Source organism: Grampus griseus (genome assembly GCF_964374135.1).
Source record: "Grampus griseus genome assembly, chromosome: 1".
NCBI classification, from domain to species: Eukaryota; Metazoa; Chordata; class Mammalia; order Artiodactyla; family Delphinidae; genus Grampus; species Grampus griseus.
In genome coordinates this window covers 115,617,783-115,640,629 of record NC_139017.1, presented here as the reverse complement: position 1 = coordinate 115,640,629, position 22,847 = coordinate 115,617,783, and the positions used below count along the sequence as shown (strand labels likewise).

General features: G+C 36.5%; 1 protein-coding gene across 5 annotated transcripts in view; it reads left to right on the top strand.

Moving 5' to 3' along the window:
* The window catches only part of MIGA1 (mitoguardin 1), a 91,601-nt gene extending 68,754 nt beyond the window's left edge, over positions 1-22,847 (top strand). For 3 of the 5 annotated variants that reach the window (XM_082667934.1, XM_082667935.1, XM_082667936.1), the window contains 8 exons: positions 6,701-6,819; positions 7,076-7,148; positions 8,198-8,284; positions 9,701-9,799; positions 12,738-12,872; positions 13,977-14,030; positions 16,933-17,049; positions 18,800-22,438. In XM_082667934.1, the coding sequence (XP_082524060.1) occupies positions 6,701-6,819; positions 7,076-7,148; positions 8,198-8,284; positions 9,701-9,799; positions 12,738-12,872; positions 13,977-14,030; positions 16,933-17,049; positions 18,800-19,018 (903 nt within the window). In that variant the 3' untranslated portion in view covers positions 19,019-22,438. Of the gene's footprint in view, positions 1-6,700; positions 6,820-7,075; positions 7,149-8,197; positions 8,285-9,700; positions 9,800-12,737; positions 12,873-13,976; positions 14,031-16,932; positions 17,050-18,799; positions 22,439-22,773 lie in introns of those variants that run through there. The other 2 variants (XM_082667938.1, XM_082667937.1) reach the window with 2 other exon arrangements.

The window sequence follows — 22,847 nt, the reverse complement described above, 5'->3', positions numbered from 1 at the left end:
TGTTTGTTTCTTCCTTGAATAGGTGAACAGGAAGGATAACTGGGCTCAGTTGACTTCTTTGAGGTTGCTGATTGACAGGCTTTTCTTTAGGATGAATGGTCTGTAAAGAGCATAATGTTCAGGGCACACCTGGATGCAGAATGAAGAGGACCTTACTCTGGGGGACCCATCACTCACCCTAGCAGACTTACTTTCCCCAGGTAGTTCAAGTAATTTTTGTTTGTTTGTTTTTTGGCTGCACCATGCAGCTTGTGAGATCTTAGTTCCCTGACCAGGTATTGAACCCAGGCCCTTGGCAGTGAAAGCATGGAGTCCTAACCGCTAGACTGCCAGGGAATTTCCGTTCAAGTAATTTTTTTTTTTATTAAGTTTATATTATTTATTTATTTTTGGCTGCATTGGGTCTTCGTTGCTACGCGAGGGCTTTCTCTAGTTGGGGTGAGCGGGGGCTACTCTTCGTTGCGGTGCACAGGCTTCTCACTGCGGTGGCTTCTCTTGTTGCGAGCACGGGCTCTAGGCATGTGGGCTTCAGTAGTTGTGGCACTTGGGCTCAGTAGTTGTAGCTCACGGGCACTAGAGCACAGCCTCAGAAGTTGTGGCGCACGGGCTTAGTTGCTCCACAGCATGTGGGATCTTCCCGGACCAGAGCTCGAACCCGTGTCCCCTGCGTTGGCAGGCAGGTTCTTAACCACTGCGCCACCAGGGAGGCCCCCGTTCAAGTAATTTTTAAAGAGAAATGTTCTCTGGTTGCAAATTCTTTTTTTCTGGGGCAGAGAGTAGAAAAAGATATAGGACAACTACAGTTGTTTGGACAGACTTTCATTTAAACTACTATTTTCAATCCCTCTTCTTCAGTCCTGCCCTCATACCTGCTCACTGTGAGCCTGGTTCTCTTTGAGGCTCTGCTTAGCTAATGTCTCCTCTTTGACTGTATCCCCTCTTGAACTTATTCTGGACTATGGCTTCCTCATCTCTTTCATCTGTCCACACACTTCCATTTGCTTTCCAGTGTTTGGAAATCTGTGTGTCTTCCTTTTGCTCTTAGTATTATTTCCACTGTTATATTAGTTATCCATTGCTATGTAATAAATTACCCACAACTTATTGTCCTAAAACCAACAGAATTCAGGTGTGGGCTGGGGGCTGGTGCCAAGGCTGTAGGTCCTGTCCTGGGTCTCAGAAGTGTGTGCTAAAGAGTGGGACCACATGCCCCAGTTTGGGAGTTAATTGCCAGAGTCCTCAATTTCCTAGGGATTAAATCAAGTAGAGGGCATGTGTCTTTGTGTTAATCTAGATTAGAGCCTTCTGAGTCCTGGGGGTTCCACACTTGGAGTTTAATAGAGGCACAAGCATTTTAGGAGTCCTTCTTAAAATCCAAGTCTTATGGGGTGGTTTTCTGGAGCTCTTGGGCCTTAGGGGTTAGTCCTGTGAGAACTAAATCCTAGGGCTAATCCAAGGAGCCCATCGTTTTGGTATTTAATTGTGAAGCCACATATATTAGATAAGGAGTGACTCCTGGACTGAGCGTCCCTACCAAAGGCAGCAGATACCATCTTTCAAAATAAAAAGAGGGTCCTGCTTGGAGAAACTGTCAAGGAGAAGCTCCCCCAATACAAGAACATTGGCCTGGGCTTCAAGGCACCTGGAAGGCCATTGAGGGCACCTACATTGACAAGAAATGTCCCTTTACTGGTAATGTCTCCATCTGAGGGCAGATCCTATCTGGTGTGGTGACCAAGATGAAGATGCAGAGGACTATTGTTGTCCACTGAGACTACCTCCACTACATCCAAAAATACATAAGAATATGTCCATGGACCTGTCCCCCTGCTTCAGGGCCATCCAGATTTGTGACATTGTCACAGTGGGGGAGGCTGGGCCCTGATCAAAACTGCGAGTTCAGCATGCTCAAGGTCACCGAGGTTGCCAGCACGAAGAAGTGATTCCAGAAATTCTGAGACTGGACGCCTGCCCACTCCCCCAGTTATTTCCCATACAATAATAAGAACAATAGCAAATATTTGTTATCTCATTGTTCTGAGGGTCAAGAATTTGGAAATGGTTCTGGCTTGAGGTCTTTTGTGAAGTTGTAGTCAAGTATGTTGGCTGGGGCTACAGTCATCTGAAGGTTAACTGGAGCTGGAGAATCTGCCCCAAGATCACTTACATGAATGGCATGTTGGTGCTCCCTGTTGGTAGAAAACCTAAGTTTTTACGGTTTTATGGACTTTTCAATAAGACTGCTGGAGCCTGTTCACAACGTGGCACCTGGCTTCCCCAAGAGAGAGTGAGACAGAAGCAGTGACTGTTATAATCTAGCCTCAGAAATCACACTCCATTATTTCTATATGTTATTGGTTACACAGGTCAGCCCTCTTCAACATGGGACGAGGTATGAAGTACCAGGAAGAGAGAATCATCATGAGGGCTGTTTTAGAAGGTGGTTATTGTGGGTTTATTTCCTTTTTTATTTCTTTTCTATTAGTGACATAGGAGATACAATCAGCCCGCTTTCTTTAACTGTAAGTCCTATTTGTAATTTTACGTGATTATTTTGAAAGGAAAATGTAAATGTAAAAAATAGTCTGTATTAAAATTGAACTTAGCCTATTTTATGCCCCAGCTTATAATAGTTTTGGAACTTTGGACATTTCTTTCATGGTTGTTCAGAGGCTTTTAAAAATATTAAGGCTTTTAAAAATACTACTTTACATTCAGCAAAGTCATTGCTTGTCAAAGAAGATAAGACATCTCACGGAGGGCAAGGGGGAAGTAATTTGGGATGTTAAATAATTTAGAAAGAAAGCACATTTCACGTTTCAGCCAGCAAAGAAAAAGAACCCCTTTTCATGGTAAATTGCATGTTATGCAGAGATTAAACTGTGTTTCTGACTGCTTCTGAAGTAACGGCTCTAGTAAAATGTTAATCTTTTTCTGAAACCTTCTAAAAAGTTTTTGGGAATTTTGTCAAAAAAATTCTTCCTGTAAGATACATGCTAAAATGAGAATTTAAGCCATCATCTTAGTGATTTGCTTTTTGCTTTAAAAAATTTAAGACTTTTTTTTGTTAAAGATTTAATTTTATTTTTACTTTTTTGGCTGCGTTGGGTCTTGCTGCTGTGTGTGGTCTTTCTTTAGTTGTGGCGAGTGGGGCTACTCTTCGTTGTGGCGTGCAGGCTTCTCATTGTGGTGGCTTCTCTTGTTGTGGAGCACGGGCTCTAGGCGCGTGGGCTTCAGTAGCTGCAGCACGTGGGCTCAGTGGTTGTGGCTTGCGGGCTCCAGAGCGCAGGCTCAGTAGTTGTGGCGCATGGACTTAGTTGCTTCGCAGCATGTGGGATCTTCCTGGAACAGGGATCGAACCCGTGCCTCCTGCATTGGCAGGCGGATTCTTACCCGCTGCGTCACCAGGGAAGTCCTTAAGACATTATTTAAGTTAATGTTTCTGAGTTGTCATTGTCTCTTATGAAGAATTGATGATAATGTTAGCCAGTGTCAAATCTTAAATATGATGTATTTTCACAGCTGCAGGCTTATTTTAAGAGACTTAAACGATCACCTCAGCCAAACCAACAAATAAACAAGATAGACTAAAAAATCAAGACTTGATCCTGGAATCCCTCATTGTTGGATTTGTTCACTTCTTATTAGTATAAATTATTTTATGTAGAGAGTTTAATTGGAGCCCCAGTTTCCTCCTTAGAATTTTTCTCTGCTGGTAGGTGTACATAGATCCTATTCGTTTTGACAGTGGTACAAAACTTTAAATTATTTAATATCTAAAGAATTTCCACTCTAATTTTTTAAACTGTTAGCTTTTTTTTAACCTCAAATACACTTTGCCTTTAGCGTAATATATCTTCCTTAAAACATGCAGGAAATATTACTTAAAGCAGACAGTATATATAATGGCAGGTATTGTCATTTTGTTTACTTTTTGTTTTTTTTGCCTCTGGACCAATAGACGTATATATACTGTCCTAAATAATGCTGATGTGTAAACTTATTCTCCTTTGGATTTTTGGATAAGGCTGATAGGAGAGTATGTATAGTTTGATATTTAAAAGTACATATAAGCTCTGGAATGAATGCCTGGTTTTAAGTTCTACCATTTAGTAGTGGGCCTTGGGGCAAGTTCCTGCTAATCTAAATCTCTGTTTCTTTACCTATAAAAGGTGGATAGTAATAGTACCTACTTTGTGAGTGGTTGTAAAGAAATGAGATAATCAAGTTAAAGCATTTAGCCCAGCATGGGTGCATATGAAGTGCCAGAACTGCAGCATGGAGAAACACTTCTGGAATAGCAGAGTAAAAACTTCCAAAGATCTCCTCCACAAAAGCAATGAAAGCACTGGCAAACATTGTCAAAAATCAAAATGTTCAGAACTCTGAAAATTAAACATTTGTAAAAATTCAAGGAAAAGAGCTGAACCTCCATGAGAACAGTAAACTTTGTAAATTTTTAACTTGTTCTATTTCTAGCCCTTTCTCCACAGTAGTCTTGAAAACGAACAGCTTCATAACTATCTATGGTAACTGTGAAAATCAGGGGCTCAGCAGCCACTGGAAGAAACTTAATGGCTTTGGAGCTTCCCCAAAGTCCCATCACTAGAGAATCGTCACTATTTGGCTTGTATGGCAGCTCCTTGCAAAGCTCCATTCTCAGGACTTGTCTTTATTTGACCTGACTTAGAGCTTGCTCTGTGCAAAATTTCTATCCCTAGAGCCTTTGTTGAAAAATATCAGTGGTAATTGTTTAACACTGGAGCTGCCTCATTCCCCAATTTTTAAAAGGAAAAACTGGGCAATGAGATGTTTATAGGGAGCTTTGAAAAGCTCCAGTGTATTTCTGAGAATCTAGAAGGCCATAAGCATGTGCAGGGCTATGCATGTGTCCAGGAAAGACCTTAGAAGTCCCTAACCTCTCACCTCTGGCCAACCTTGATGCTCTGCACAAAAGAAAAAGTTAAGACAGACAAAAGAAAACAAACAATTAATTGGCATTTATCAAAAGTAGAAACTTTTGTGCTTTAAAGGACACCAAGAAAGTGAGAAGACAGTAGAATGGGAGAAAATATTTGAAAATCGTGTATCTGATAAAGGTCTTATATCCAGAATATATAAGGAACGTTACAACACAACAATAAATAGACAAATAACCCAATTTAAAAATGGGCCAAGGATTTGAACAGACATTTTTCCAAAGAAGATATACAAGGGCCAATAAGGAGATAAAAGATGTTCCACATCATTAGTCATTAGAGAAATTTAAACCACTTCACGCCCACTAGGGTGGCTATAATAAAAAAAGATGGCCAATAACAATTGTTGGCAGAGGTGTGAAAAGATTTAAATCATCATACATTGCTAGTGGGAATGGAAAATGGTGCAGCCACTTTGCAAAACAGTTTCCTCAAAAAGTTAAACATAGAGTTACCATCTGACACTTCCATTTTTAGATATATACTCAAGGGAATTGAAAATATAAAAGACTTGTACATAAATGTTCAAAGCAGTGTTTCTTATTCATGATTATCAAAAAGTGGGAACAACCCACAAGTCTATCAGTTGAGAAAAGGATAAACAAAATGTGGTATATCCCTACAATTCAGCCATAAAAAAGAATAAAGTACTGATATATGCTGCGTTACAGATGAACCTTGGAAACATTATGCTATGTGAAAAAAGCCAAACACAAAATGCTGCGTATTACTTGATTCAATTAATGTGAAGTTTCCAGAGTGGGAAATTCCATAGACACTGAAAGATTATTGGTTTCCCAGGCCTAGAGAGAAAGGGACATAGGGAGCGACTGCTGATGGGCAGAGGGTTTCTTGTTGGCATAGTAAAAATATTCTGAAATTGGAAAGTGGTGCTGATTGTACCACCCAGTGAATATACTAAAAAGCCACTGAATTGTACACTTAAATGGGTGAATTTTATGGTATGTGAATTATCTCTCAGTAAAGCTGTTATTAAAAGCAAACAAAAAACCTCTACAGCGTCCCATTTAAATGGATCACCTGGTGTTGAAAAATAAAATCACTCCAGAGTTTTCCTGTTAGCTGGCAACTCTATAGTGTTTGCAGTGTTTTTTCTTTTTTGTCATCATTTTCTTTTTTTTCGCATCTTTATTGGAGTATAATTGCTTTACAGTGTTGTGTTAGTTTCTGCTGTACAACAAATTTGTTGTTTTTTAATGAACTATCAGAAGGCTGGAATTTCATTTGTAGAGTTTTTATGCTAGCCATAGGTACATGACTCTTCTTCAGTTATACAAAGGTTAGTCGAAGCTACATATAAAAAAAAAATTCCCTAGAATTAGCCAAATTGAGATTATTACAGTGTTTTTGTAGACAACTTTACTTCATTTACAATCATGAGTTATAATGCTTTTAAGCATTCTTTGGATGATAAAATTCTCTTCTTTTTTTTCAATGCTTCATCATCAGTTTTTCTTGTTGGTGAACTGTAGTTGTATTCAGAATTAACTATAAGCTTGTTATAAAGTTTTACTCTTTTTTTACAACTGAATTTTGATATAAAATGAATTCAGATCTTACTAGCTATAAAATCTTACTGAATTATTTTCACATTTTAATAAAATTGAGTATATTTTAATATTAGCAAGATCCTATTTTCTATTTTTTATAGTTTTTCTTCTCGTATCAGTGTAGTCTGTTTTAACCCACTGTATTCTTAGCTTGCAGAACACAAAGAAGTACAGCATATCTACAGTCTGGAGTCTCTTTGCCACTGCCCTTTTTATGAAGAGGCCATGCATTTAGTTGAAGAAGGAAAAATTTACTCAAGAGTGCTTAGGTATCATGCTTATGTTTATAAAACATATTAAGATGCTATTGCTATGTTTGTCTGATATTTGTTAAAAATATTTATTAGAATAGGGGAAAATATGTTCTAAGGCTCAAAAAAAATTATTTTTACATGTTTTGTCAGTACTGAAAAGACATGTGTTTTTTTATTAAGGTCCCGAGGTTAAGCCTTGTTCGAGTCCACATTTGTAGTAGGCTTGATCTTAAATGCACTTTAACAGTTGTCTCCCCTGTTTATTACTTAGAACTGAAATGTTGGAGTGCCTAGGAGACAGTGATTTTCTTGCCAAACTTCACTGTATTCGACAGGCTTTTCAGGTATTTTTTTTAACAGTAAGTGACTTCACCCAGCCACTCATCCCCACCCTCATGCCATAGAGTCCAGCTGCATATAAACAGGACAGCCCTGTGCTCTTTATTATCCTTATTCCTATTGGCAAATAAAAAGTCTGCTAAGTTTATTTTTCCTGCCTGCTGTTTCCCTTCATTTGTCTTCATTTGTCATCCTCTGCTATAACTTCCTGGGTCTACCACATTTTGTCAAAATAGAATATTTTGTTGCTAAAGATGTATGTGTATAAATTGCTGCTTAAAATATAGATCCTTTTTCTTACTGTCAATTAGCATGTGTTCTAGAATATTTTTATTTGAATCAGATGTGAAATCATCAATTTCCTAAAATGAAATAAGGTCATTTAACAACAAAATTATCTTTATTTTTCTGTGTTTTGGAGTTGTATAATATTTATTTTGGATTTTCTAATATGAAATTGAACAGAATTTAAATTCATATTTATCTCCCTTTAATCTTTTTTATTATATGTTCAAGAGCTATTTTTTAAGTATTTTTCTTTTTAAAAAAAATTTTATTTGTTTTATTTATTTATTTATTTTTGGCTGCATTGGGTCTTCGTTGCTGCGTGCGGGCTTTCTCTAGTTGCAGCGAGTAAGAGCTACTCTTCTTTGCGGTGCGCAGGCTTCTCACTGCAGTGGCTTCTCTTGTTGCGGAGTATGGGCTGCTTCTGTAGTTGTGGCTCGCAGGCTCTAGCACGCAGGCTCAGTAAGCTGTGGCGCTTGGGCCTAGTTGCTCTGCGGCATGTGGGATCTTCCCGGACCAGGGCTCAAACCCGTGTCCCCTGCATTGGCAGGCAGATTCTTAACCACTGCGCCACCACGGAAGCCCTCAAGAGCTATTTATATTTTAGTAATTTAGGACCTTTTCTGTGGTCTGCCTGCTGAAATAGAGTCACATGCCATGTATTGACTGTATTTGGGTTATTTATGCATGGATATGCTATAAAGTCAAATGTCCATTCAAATTAATTATAGGTCTCTTTTTTCTTTGTTTGGGGATGGATATTTTTCAGGTAATTCTTTCAGAAACAGCCAACAGGATATTCCTTGCTGAAAGTGGGAGGAAAATTTTATCAGCGTTAATTGTAAAAGCACGAAAGGTAAACTTGTTTTGTTGGCAGGTTTTTTTATTGTTGTTATTTCAGTTGAGCTGAAGATTAAGATGCATTAAATTTTTAATAGAAGAAAATGTTTTTGTAGATAGTTACAAAGGTTCACATATTGAAAATAAATAACCCAGGGACTTCCCTGGCAGTCCAGTGGTGAAGAATCCACACTTCCACTGCAGGGGGCATGGGTTTGATCCCTGGTTGGGGAACTAAGATCCCTCATGCCGTGTGGCGTGGCCAAAAAAATAAATAAATAAGTAGCCCAAAGAGCATTGATTTCTACTTGGGTTCATTTGTTTTCTTTGTATAAAGTTCACACTGTTTTGATCAAGTTGATAAATTATTCTCAGTTTGCCATAAAACTTGTGAATGTCATGGTAAGAATTATCATTAGATCTGCTACTACAGCCACCACTATTGTTATTTCTAATACCTCTTCTCTTATGTCCCTCAATCCTGTTCAGTAAGAAGGTTCCAGGAAGTAGTATAGATCTCAGAAATCTGGAAATATAAATTGAGCTGCCTCTTACTCATCTTCATGGGACTGACAGAGGCAGAAGCAATGGCAAGAACTTTATGAAGACTGTGAGGAACCACTTTCCTTTATGCAGGTTGTGTCCAGATGATGAGGGAAAAAACAAAAACCAGACTTTCTCTGAGCCCTTTGAACACCTGGTTTTCAGACCCAGTCCCTTTGAACCTCAGTTCCCTCATTTGTAGAATAGAATTTTATTTATGGTACCCTATTTCAGAGAGTTCTTACGATGATTAAATACAGGATAAATGGGAAAGCAAATTTTTAAAAAATACAACATAAATTTAGGGTGATATTAACTACTTGCAATTCCCAATGTAAATCTTTGTTTTTTAACAAGAAACAGAATGTTTAATGATTATATGAAAAAGTTCCATAGCATTATAGTCAAAGAAATTAAAATTAAAACAACACAGTAGCTTGTTCTGCCTATCAAATTGCTACCACTAGAAAGAAAATAAACCCAGCGTAAATCTTACGTTGCTTTCTTGGCCTTCCCAAGGCAGATAAACCCACTGATTTGAACTAGAGTTCCTCCAAAAGGAATAGAACTGCATCGAAAGCATCGCGTAGTATCTGCTGTAACTGAGTTTTCATCTTAAGGACTGACCTAAATAAGCACACATATTTGAGTAGTAAGCAGTTTGTGTATGACATTTTACATAACATTCTTAGTCTTGGCTTCTGCAAAATGTTGGACTAACAAAATATTAAATCAAATGAATACGGCATCCCTTGAAAGTGCGTTTTAATTCAGTTACCTAATAGAATGAAGATCTAACAAACTTACTTGAAGAGTAACTTATTTACTTTGTAGGCTTGAGCCTTGTTATAAAGTCGGGCTTAGGATTAAAGTGTGTTTTCTTCTACAGAATCCGAAGAAGTTTGAAGATGTTTTTGATGAAATGATCTATTTTTTAGAGCAGACTGATCACTGGGATAGTACTGAAATGGAACTTGCTGCTAGAGGAGTAAGTTCAAATTTTTTATAATAGTTGTCCCCCTTAGTTATTTACTCAGAATATTTACATAATTTGAGGCCACTGTTTCTTTGTCCTTGTTAAATGACAGTAAAACCAATTGTGTGATGGTGGCTATGACAGAGTCAGAAACAAGAGCAACCACAGTCTTTATACATTGAGGCAGCAGGTGAAAATACTATTTCTTTAGGAAGCCCTTCATTCCTTCTCTCCCTGTCTTCCATCCAGAAGTCAATGAGCAGGCGCCAGCAGGGTGGTAATGGTAGCCTGTGCAAGGATGGTTTCAGCTAGGACAGTGGCAGCTCAGTGGGGCCAGGGAATTGGCTGCATACACAGGATCAGACAAACAATTAAATACATTAAGAATGATCAGAACCAGATAACTCACTGTCAGAGAAGGGAGGTATAAAAAAGCTAGGATTGGAATTGGAGCTGTCAGTGTGAATTCATAGTTTACAATATAGATAGATAGGGAAATAAATATACATAAACACACATAAACTTCCTAGCTCTATTCACTGAGAGGGTCTGGGAGCAGAAACACCTCAAAAGAAATTATTTCTAGCACACAGATTTTAACTTGTAAGTACCACTCTCCACTAAAAGGAACTAGGACTTCTTGGAAAAATGGCTGATTTCTGCGCTGGGTTAGAGAAAGCACATGATGAGCCTGGAATATTTTGTTGTTATGGAAGCTAAAAGAATGAGTTTGCAAGGGACTGAAAGGCTTTCTAGGCAGAGAAGACAGTAGGTGCAGAAACACGGAGGCACGATCTTTCCTTCTCTGGTGTTCCCTCACTCAGTGAAGGAATTGGCATCCGTTCAGTTGCGCAGGCCCGAAACCTGGGACTCATGCTTTTACACGTCACTGGTCCTCGCCTACTTTATCATATTCATCTCTAAGTTTTGTCAATTTAACTCCTATATACCTTTCAGTTTCTGCAACTTTTCTCTGTTGCTGCCCGCCCCGTGGTAGTCTGAGTAACTGTTGTTTTCCCTTGGGCTACCCCAGCGTTTTGCATTCCCCAATTTCTTGCCTGCTTCTCCCCTCCTTGCATTCACTCTTCCTCCTCTGTGTTCTGCTCTCCACATTTCTGCCAAAACGGTCTTGAGCAATACAAATCTGAATATTACTCAGCCATAAAAAAAAAATGAAATCTTCTCATTTGTGACAACATGGTTGGACCTAGAGGGTATTATGCTGAGTGAAATAAGTCAGGCAGAGAAAGACAAATACTGTATGATTTCACTCACATGTGGAATCTAAAAAACAAAACAAATGAACAAACTTAACTTTAACAAACAGAAATAGAGTCATAGATACAGACAGGTAATTGCCAGATGGGAGGGGGATGGAGGGAGGAGAAGAAATAGGTGAGGGAGATTTAAGAGGTACAAACTTTCAGGTATAAAATAAGTGAGTCACAGGTATGAAATGTACTGTGTGGGGAATATAGTCAATAACTATGTAATATCTAGACTAGACTTATCATGTTGATGATTTTAAAATGTATGGAAACATTGAATCACTGTGTTGTATACCAGGAACTAACATAGTGTAGGTCAATTATACTTTAAAAACAAACAAACATAATCATAGAAAAGGAGATCAGATTTGTGGCTACCAGAGGCAGGGGGTCAGGGGAAGGGGAATTGGATGAAGGTGGTCAAAAAGTACAAACTTCCACTTATAAGATAAATAAGTACTACAGATGTAATGTACAACACATTAAAGATAATGAACACTGCTGTATAAATATGAAAGTCATTAAGAGAGTAAATCCTGAGTTCTCAAGGAAAATTTTTTTTTCTAATTCTTCCGTGTTGTATCTATATGAGATGATGGTGTTCACTAAACTTACTGTGGTAATCATTTCATGATGTATGTGAGTCAAATCATTATACTGTACACCTTAAACTTTTACAGTGCTGTATGTCAATTATGTCTCACTGAAACTGGAAAAAAAAAAATAGATTCATGAGTTACCGAAGAATAAAAAAGAAGATCTGATCATCCATCTCCCCTCCACCACTACCCCCCAAAATACTGTGAGGATAAAATCCAAAGTCATTAACCTGGGCCATAAACTGTGCAGGAGCTGGCCCTTCCTCCTGTCTCTAGGCACTCGCCCCCGTGCTGTAGAGAGCTGCGGCACACGTTCAGTGATACTCTTTGGCTCCACATCACTGTGTTCTTTCTTACCTTCAAGTATTGACAAGGCATTTCATGTACTTGGCTTGCCTCACTCCTTGAAAAAAGCCCTCACTGACATCCAGTCTAGATTAGAAGCTCCATCATAAGCTTTCATAGTACCGTGTACTTTTTCCTTTACTGTGCTTATCACAGTTTTAATTGTGCATTTGTGGAATTATTTATTGCTGTCTTTTCCCCGCTAACCTCTAAGCATATAGTTTGCTTACTGTAGAAGTCTCAGCACCTGGTACAGCATGTAGTACAATACAATTTGCATGAATGAATGAAAGAGCGAGAGGTTCATGATGTGGTGGGGAAGACAGGCAGATACACCAGTAACTAAATGACGGAACAGAATGAGCATTGTGGATACCATAATATTTGGTGGGCCAAAAAGTTCGTTTGGGTTTTTCCTTAACATCTTATGGAAAAACCCAAACAAACTTTCTGGCCAACCCAATAAAAGCATGAACAAAGAACTCCTAGAATAGAGTGGAGGGAGAGATTAATTTCACCTGATAGGATCTAGGAGAGAACAGCTGTCATGTGAATTATAATTTCTGGTGGTGAGTTGTTCTCATAGTTGTCTCTCTTCTTCCTCTGTTTTTGTCAGAGATATAATCTGATTCAACTAAAAATGTACTGCTGTTGTAATGTATCAGTATGAAGCCCTGGCTCAGACTTCATTTCAGCTCTATGTAGTAATAATTTGTTTTAACTTATAATTTAATGCAGGTGAAAAATCTAAATTTTTATGATGTTGTTTTGGATTTTATATTAATGGATTCCTTTGAAGATTTAGAAAACCCACCCACATCCATACAGAATGTAGTAAATAATCGCTGGCTAAACTCCTCCTTCAAAGAAACCGTAAGTGGTGGTTTACCTTTCTCAACCATTTAAATTTGATGAAAATTAGTCAGAATTGGGAAGATGGGGACTTCCCTGGTGGTTCAGCAGTTAAGACAATACACTTCCAATGCAGGGGGCCCAGGTTCGATCCCTGGTCGGGGAACTAGATCCTGCATGCTGCAACTAAGAGTTCGCATGCCGCAACTAAAAGATCCCGCGTGCTGCAACTAAGACCCAGTGCAGCCAAATAATAAATAAATAAATATATTTTTAAAAACAAAATAGGAAGATGAATAAGATTTATATATATGTGTCTGCCTGTAGACGACTGTTATGGAAACTGAGCTCATCCTTTGATATTGGGATCAGATGTGTATGATATGTAACATCTGAAGATGAAATTTCCTTTTGGCTCTTCTGTCAGTCCCTGCCTCGACCTGGAGGACCCAGTATTTCTTCAGATCTCAAAAAACACTTGGGTTTCAAACTAGTTCAGACCTAACAAAAAATTATCTGTAACTGAAATGGCTCTATGACTAAACAAATACAGCAATTTCAGTGAAAAGCCGATATATATATTTTTGGAGGAAAAAAATATATATATATTATAATACTTTTCCTTCAAAGTATGCTTTAACCATAAAAGATACATGTCTCCATTTCTGTAACTGATTTGGGACAGTGACGTTGATCGAAGTGGGGTCATGCCAGAGTAGGGTCAGATTCCTTCAGGATCCACTTGGGTGTTTTTGTCCCTGTCATTATGGTTATGTTTCTTAGTTCTTTATTTGAATAAGACTGTTGGTTCAACTCACAGCTATTTCCAGCACTACTATTCTTGAAGAAAAAAATATTACTTGAACTATAATTACCAAGTTCCTTGTCACTGGAGTCCACCCTTTTTCTTTTAGTGGCTTTGTATTTAATTTTAAAATTTATAAACATCTTTTCATTGATATTTACAAACAATAGAAGGAGCATGGACTATTTCTTTTTAGTTAATGTTTTAAACATTTTAGATCTTTAAACTTTGAATTTCTAATTAAAGTCACTCTTTTCTAAATGGAAAGTTTATATAGTTATAAATTTAAATCTTGCTTTTTCTCCTCTGTATATGTTTAGGCTGTGGCTTCAAGTTGTTGGTCAGTGTTGAAACAGAAAAGGCAACAGATGACGGTAAAATTCATTATGTCTTGGAGTTCTCTGTAAAGTAATTTGAAGCTCCTGTCAAAGAAACTTGTGAGTCAGTTCTCAGCGGGGCATGGCAGCTCATAAGCACCGTCCCTCAAGCTAGATGAGTGATCTTTTGGCACTGCGTTGGCTTCTCTGTTTTTAAAGTTGCAAACAGTGCTAATAGACTTTTTTTTTCACTTAATGATATTTTAAGATTAAAAAAATTGTTTAGGGCTTCCCTGGTGGCGCAGTGGTTGAGAGTCCACCTGCCGATGCAGGGGACACGGGTTTGTGCCCCAGTCTGGGAGGATCCCACATGCCGCGGAGCGGCTGGGCCCGTGAGCCGTGGCCACTGAGCCTGCGCGTCCGGAGCCTGTGCTCCACAATGGGAGAGGCCACAACAGTGAGAGGCCCCCGTACCACAAAAAAAAAAAAAAAAAAAATTGTTTAGCATAGTGGATTCCACTTCATGTAATCCAGTTGAGAAATGATGATTGATTAGCTGGTTTATTCAACTGAGAGCGCCTACCAAAAAACATCTCAAAGTCATATCCTGCTCGCACGCTCCGCACCCTCCAGGCTATCTCACCCACCACACACTGCTCTCACATACACTCTTGTGGTAAAGGAGGATGGACTCTGGGGTGAGGCTGCCTGAGTTCAGATGCCACCTACCAGCTATGACCTCAGGCAAGTCTTGACCTCTCTATGCCTTAGTTTTCTCATCTCTAAAGAAGAGCATAGTTTCCACCTCATGGGGTTTTTGGAGGATTAAATGTAGTGTCTTAGAACAGTGCTTGACACAGTGCATTATGCACCTGTAGGTTATTATTATTTTATTATCATTTGCCCACTGACCTACAGTATTTTGTCATGTCCATATTTCTAAGTCTGAGCCTTACACCTTTGAGATAGTATTGCCAAGTGCAGTGTTTCTGGAGCATAGGTCTCACAGCATCTGCAGAAGGTGCTTGTTAAAAATAATTCTGGAAACCATATATTTGCATAATTCTTATTTCAAAGATGTTGTACAGGGTTGTATTGTACAACATGGGGAAAAAGCCAATATTTTGTAATAACTGTAAATGGAATGTAACCTTTAAAAATTGTATAAAAAATGATTCTAAAGACCCTGTGTTTTTAGCAAGCTCCCCAAATGATTAGAAACTCTAACGTCTGAGAACCACTGGTTTAGGGCTGGGGAACAGACTTGTAGACTTAGGTTTGATTTTCGCACTAACCATTATGATCATAGGCAAGTTACTGTCAGCTGGCCTTCAGTTTTCCTGTTTGCAAAATGAAGTTAATACCTACCTCATAGAGCTGCTGTAAAGATGAAATGAGATAAAACATAAAATTAAGAGTAAATATAAAAAAGAGTTTAATAAGTAGTAGTTTCCATAATAATAATGATAGTAATATTATTATCATTATACCTAACCTTATTTCTTACTTCTTAGTATAAATCTCATGCCTTGGACTAATATTCTTCCTATATCCACAGATAGCTATATATCTTATGTCTTGGGGAACTATTTCCTATCCTGGAATGTCATACTCTATCCTGTCTACTTAAATAAATTTTACCTACTGTTTCAGTTCACGTTATTCCTTGATGAAGCATGACTCTTCTACTTCAGCCTATGCTAACTTCATACCTGTCTGAATTCCTATTATAGTTAATATATATAGTTAATATAAGTATGGGATTTAGAATTTTAATATATGCAGAACATCTCTTAGACTACAGTCCATGTATCCGTGATAACTTTTTGGCCTTTACTAACTAGCTGTATGTGAGTTAGGATAGGTTTTTTTTTGTTTTGTTTTGTTTTGCAGTATGTGGGCCTCTCACTGTTGTGGCCTCTCCCGTTACGGAGCACAGGCTCCGGACGCGCAGGCCCAGCGGCCAGGGCTGACGGGCCCAGCTGCTCCGCCGCATGTGGGATCTTCCCAGACCGGGGCACAAACCCATGTCCCCTGCATCGGCAGGCAGACTCTCAACCACTGCGCCACCAGGGAAGCCCAGGATAGGTTTTTTAACCCCTCTGAAGTCTCACTTTTTACATATTAAAATGATACTAACATGACCTAATTTTTCAGGAACGTTTTATTAAATTAAATAGAACCTAGCATATTATCTGGTATATAGTGGGTACTCATTAAATGGTAACTGCTATTATAATATATTTTTAATTTGAGATTTAAAAGTTGTCTTGGAGCCTGTAAAATAGAAGATAACTCCTCCAAGAGGCAGGATCTTAAGGCATACTTATCCCCAGTAGATGCTATGACAGAATCTCACAGGATGTTATCTAACAAAGGAGATTTAGAAAGTTATTAATAAACTTAGAGAGTTTCCTAAATCACAACTGTATGTATTACTATTTCACAAGAAGGTGCATTGCCTAATTAAATGCTTCAATAATATCTGGTTCCTTAACTAAAAGTTAGAATTCTAGTAAGCATATTTTTGTGCTTAATCAATTAAAAATTCATTTTAGTCTTTTTCAGATAATCTAATTAAGTGATTGAGTAGAATTTCTTAAATTCTACTGAACTAGCTAAAACCATGTTGGTCTCATTCATCCTAAAAATTATACTGCTAAGGAACATTGTAGCATTCTTGTTATTGCTTGGTTACAGCACTGTGATTGCTTTTTTATGAGGTAAAAGTGCCTTTAAGAAATAATGTTTTCAGCAAATTGAGACTGTTGGCTAGGATATGAAATCTACTTAAAGCATTCTGTGACTCTAACAGTTACTTGTTAAGTGTATTAACTGTCTTATTAGGCTAGCTTATCATTGACCCTTGGTCTATCCTTAAAAAGAGCTGGTCATATGATGGATAGCAAGCAAATGCAAGAAGGTAAAAATAACGTGATTCTCCTTTACTTCATAACAGATCCCAGATGGATTTTTTGCCCATTTTTATGCCATTTGTGAGCACATCAGCCCTGTCCTAGCCTGGGGTTTTTTGGGTCCTAGAAATTCTCTCTATGACTTATGTTGCTTCTTTAAGGTATGTTCAGTCATTGAATCATTTCTTTTTTCTAAACTGAAAAACGGATAAAGTTTTATTCTGTTTGGTTTTGGTTTTGTAGAAGAATGTTATTTAAATGTAAGATTATAAAAGTCACCCATGCCAGTGAAACAGTATTATATAGATTTGGTGTTTTATCCTGGAGAAGATTCAACAAGTCCATTCACCTTATCAGTTTCTTCTTTAATGTGTACATGTTCTCATGTGTGTTACAATGTTAAATTGCTATAGACAGTTCTGCATGCCTGGACACTTCTGAAATTTGTAAAACAAATAATATCTGTCTTTATTGCACATGTGGCAATTTAGAAATAAGTTCTAGGTAAAGGTAATATGAATGATAAAATCCCAGCTGTGAGAAATAAGGTGGGAGTTTAAAATTGTATTCCAAAGTCAGCAGTTTAAATTTACCAAAACACAAATTGCAGCTTGTTGCAGAAATTTCTGCCTGGCACAGTGCCAAGAAAAGTCTCACTATTTAATAGTCCTGAATTTAGGCTGAGTTTCAAGGAGCAAATAAAAGTAAACATAAGTATGAATTTGAAAGTTTTTGATGTTTGAAACTTTGGATGTTACTCTATACCCTTCACTTAAAAAATTAAATTATTTTGTTTATGTGCCGTTAATGTAACATTTATATAAATGGTTTAGGACACTTTTTTTTTTTCCTGTCATTGAAAACTCAATTTTTGATTAATTTACTTGACCTCTCAAGTGTAAGGTATGTGTTTAGAGGGAAAAGTTTGGACTGGGAATTAAGTATGCCATTAATGAGCACTCTGATTGTGGGCAAATCATGCTTTGTCCTCCTCCTCTTCATAAAATGAGGGGACCATACAGGTTGATCGCCAGCGACCCTTCCAGATATAAAATCCAATGAAATCTATAAACTGTGCCTTCTTAGTACCTCTTAACAGTTGATTTCTGTAGGATAGAAATTAAATATTCCTGTTTTTTTGTTCTTTGGAATTACTTTGTTTTCCATCATGGCATAACAACCTGAGACTTACTTAGTAGTATACAAGTTGCTTAAAATGGGTTTCAGCATAAGTATTAAGTTACTGAAGTGAAATATTCTTCACGATCTTCCACTGATTTGAGACCTGAAATTATTTTTATTTTTCACATGTCAAGTCATTTTTGGTACATTTGAAATTTATAAGTTATAATTATTGGAAATAGTTTACTTTCCTGTCTTAAAGTAGTACCAGTGCCCATAGGTAACAATGAAAACTTCAATTATTGGGACAGGACTAATAGTAGCCCCTTAGGTTTATACAGTGCTTTAGTATTTACCAGCATTTCCCAGAGTTTTTTTTTTAACATCTTTATTGGAGTATAATTGCTTTACAATGGTATGTTAGTTTCTGCTGTATAACAAAGTGCATCAGCTGTACATAAACATGTGTCCCCATATCTCCTCCCTCTTGCATCTCCCTCCCACCCTCCTGAGATTTTTTTTTTTTTTAAGATTTTTTTTTTTTAATCATTACATCAGCCCTGAGTAGTAAAAAATGACAGGTAGTAATTATCCCTTATTTTACAGAAAAAGAAAATGAGACTCCCCAAAAAGGTTTAATCACTTGTTCAAGGTTCCTTTTCTATTGAGATTTGAAATTAGTAGTGGAACTGACCCCTAATTCATTGTTTGTTACAATATTAGTAACTATTTAGTTTTAATATAATTTTGGTCTAATAAGTGCCAATTTGTTTTGTGTTCATTTTCCAGAATCAAGTTCTTTTCTTTCTCAAAGACATTTTTGATTTTGAGAAGGTGCGCTACTCCAGTATAGAGACTTTGGCTGAAGACCTCATGCAGTTGCTTATTCGCCGCACTGAACTTTTAATGGCCTATCTTGGAGCCGATGCACTGAGGCATACAAGTAGCTGTATAAGTAGTCATAGTCATGTTATGCCCAGTGGCCTATTAGAAGCCAAAGTACAATAAGTACCATAAAAATCAGACAATTTCAGTGTGCTATGAAATATTTTAAGGTAACTATTGATTTTGTAACATATATTACACAGAATTGGTGGATATGGACTCAGGGAGGGAAAAAAAACCTAGTAAAGAATGAGTGATTGTACTGTACTTACACAGAAGTTCTGTCATTGAATCCCCATGTAGTGTATCCAAAGTGCTTTTTTTTTAATCTTTAGGTAATAATCTTTGTGAAATGTATATTTTACAGAAATACTTCTTGAATTGAAACCAGTACTTGGGAGTTAATTGATTTGTTGTCTTGAAGCTGTCTGAAATGTCCAGTTTCATTCTCAAAAGCTTTGTTTTTATGCTTTGCACCTGGAATACATATACTTTAGCCAAGACTTTTATGGCCCACACATGCAAGAATATATTACTCCTAGTGTCAACAAAGTTAACTTTGCCTGAAAATGTATTTTTAATTGTAAAGTTATTTGTTGTTTAATCAAATTTAGGCAGTAGTGGTGTTTAATACGTACTGCTTATGTTATTGCTTGTGCATTTGCTTAAGTATTTGAATCAAAGAAATTGTAATAGCCGAGTATCGTTACAGAACGTTTAAACGAATTGCCACTGAGAAGTTTACAAGTTTATATTAGATTTACTGAAGTTTCCAAAATACATTACAGTTGGTCCTATGTTACAATAGAGAGACTGAAGAAATTTCTTTTATCTTGGTATAGATTAGAATATTTCCCTTGAATGAATATTGATTAAAAATATAACACTTATTAACTATGACAGGCAATTAAAATTTTTCCATGTAGTTTTGAGACCATCTCCCAACATCCTAGGGTATTAATCTTGATACAGTAAAATCATTTCTTCTTTCTCCTTATGCAAAACTGGCTTTTAGTTGTTTCTACAGAGAACTTAGCACACTGAGAATTTGTCATATTATAACCATATTTTTAAGTTATTCATTGATACTTTGAATCTTAGGGAGGTCTTGAAGGTTTTTCCCCCGAATATAGAACAAAATATTTTTTAATGGTGTGGAAGTATGTTTCCTGTCCTTTATGATAGATGTATGAACAAGTGCGTTGTTCATATGAATAAGGTTCTTCAGAGTATATTAGATACTTTCAGAGTTGTATTAATTTTGTGTGTAAATCATATGCCACTTATTTAAAGTGGCTGTCTGAGTAAAACAATAGATTGGATTTGTTGATTTTGCTCCTAAAGTGGGCTTTATTCATTTTAGGAGTGAGTTATCCAGAAGGATCTAAAATATATTTTTTTTAAATGCATTTTTAAAGTGCCTAGTTTCTGATGAATGAATAGAAAATGAAAAGTGGGGAAAGAAGCATAGTCTTTTAAGGTTTTACGTTTATATATGTGCCAAATTTATATAATATTAGTTACAAAATAGGACATTCAGAACCTTTATGCTGTTTGCATGTACTGTGTTCCATAATGTATAGGTTACAACATTAAACAATATGAAATATTGCTCTCATATTTTTTGAGTATATAATTCCTTGACTTTTCTTACACATATTACATATATTCTTAATTTAACACTTGGCTGTTCATAATTCTTATTGTTGATGGAGGAATATCTTTAGAGGTATCAAAGCTAAAAATTGCATTATGTAATATTTTACTTTTTAAATTTGTATCCTGTATTTTGGTTTCTTGTTGAGGTACCACCGGCCTTGAATGATTCACACACGTACACACGTGTGCACACACCTATTCCCATCATTGTATAAGCAAGATAGTTATTGCTTATGTTAATTTTCCTGTTTGGGGGCTGAATGTTTTAAGCTGTGGTTTTATAAACAACGCTATAAGTAAACTTAATTACTTTATTATTTGAAGAGGATATTGTTTGAAATCTGTTTTGAAGAATTGCACTATTTAATAATGCTGCTAGTACATGAAACAACTCTGGGAAATTTATTTCATCAGATAAGATGAATGGCTTTCCAGAAGGTGTTTTTTCTTTTACACTTCACCTTAAAAAAAAAAAGAAATTGCCCATATTTAAGAGCATATCAACCTCAAATTCAGTGCTTGAGATTGGTTAGTTTCTGGTCATTTCAGAAGCTACTACCTTAGTAAGAGGCTTTCTATGTGGCCTTTGACTTAAGAGACAAGAATGACCAAATAGACTTTCAAGGTAATAGGTATAGAAAAAACCCTCTCTATTATAAGGGAAGAAACTTGACCTTTCTAAAGAAACAGCTCTTAAAAATGTTTCTGACCACTGAAGAGTACTTGAGGCGTATGTTCCAATTTCAGTTTGCCTTGAAATTGGGTTAAAAGCAGTTTTAAAAAATAAAAAGTAAGTAAATTAGTCCAGAGCCTTTTAGGATAAAACCCTATTTAACACTTCTTCATGGTAGTATTATCAGAATATTGCCTTTGCCACCGTGAGTTCTACCATCTACTTCCCTATGTGAATTATAAGAGGACCTTGAATTAATCATGAGAAAATGCATTTTTTTTCCTCCTGTTTTCTGGAAGAAAAAAGATAAGTGTTCAGGTGATTTATATTTGATGATTTTTTTTTTCTATTTTGGTTTCTCTACATCTTTGTTCAACTAAAAGGCTAGTTATTTATTCTTGCAGGATTGTGATATGTTTATTAAATGTCAAAATGAGATTCTTTTTAAAAAGAAGGCAAGTTTTTCATAGTGTTATAGTCAACTCCAAAGAACTTTTTCCTTCTCATAAAAAAATTTTTTATTTGTATATATTTATTGTGATTCTATTAAGTTGTTGAATTAACTGACTTCATAAAAAATATTTACAAACTTTTTCTTGCCTTAAGATATAATATTTTCCACGTAAATGATTATCTAGGGAGTGATTATTTGCATTACAAAAGAATTCTTTAGTTTATTATTCCTTTAAACCTGTGAGATAGGAATGCCAAAGTAACATTTAACATACTTCCCTGTGACATTTCATAATTAGAAATTTTAAATTATGTTCATAACATAATTTGCTTTTATTTTAATATGAACACATATTAGGAAATTATTTGGAATATATATTTCAAAGTGGTTGTAAGAAATAGGCTGAATTAAAAAATATATTTTTTTTGCTTGGATTAATCAAATTTAGAAATACCTCTGTATGTGAGACTTAAGAATTTGTATAGTCTGTGATTAATGGAAATAAGGGCATTCTTTCTTTGTTCCTAATGATTATATTATGTTATTGTTTTGCTTAGTTTGAGAACAACCGTGTATTAGCTTTACTTGGCTGATATCAGTAAATGTGTCTATTTCCTATATGTAAGGACTGCACTTATTAATTTATGTAAAAGTGAAACACTACAGTAGCAGAAAACAATAGCACTGGCTCTTTAGCCAAAATAAGCACTGTAACATGGCTGTATTTCTACTTCTGCCAAATAAAAAAGTGATGGTACATCTTGCTGATGTATTGAATATTTTATACAATGCTTATATATATTTGCAAGGTCACACTTGTCTCAGCAAACCCTACCTACCTTATGGGAGCTTTCAGTCTCCATAAGACCACATATACAGGCATGGAGAATACAGAACGCTGCAGAAATGCTGAAATCAAGTGTAAAAGTATGTTTTCTTTATGTACTAACTGGGAGAGAAAACAGTTTTGTGATCAATAAAGGCAAAGTACTTGTGTTTTTTTATTAAGAATTTAAAGTGTTTTGGTTAAAATTGCCATCAAACACAATATAAATTTATCTTATTGATGTACGTGCATCCTTCCCTATTCAGACATGCCCCTTGCCCACCACTTCTTGGTTCAGATACATTTAGTCAAGGAGAGGGATGCTGCCTGGACACCACTG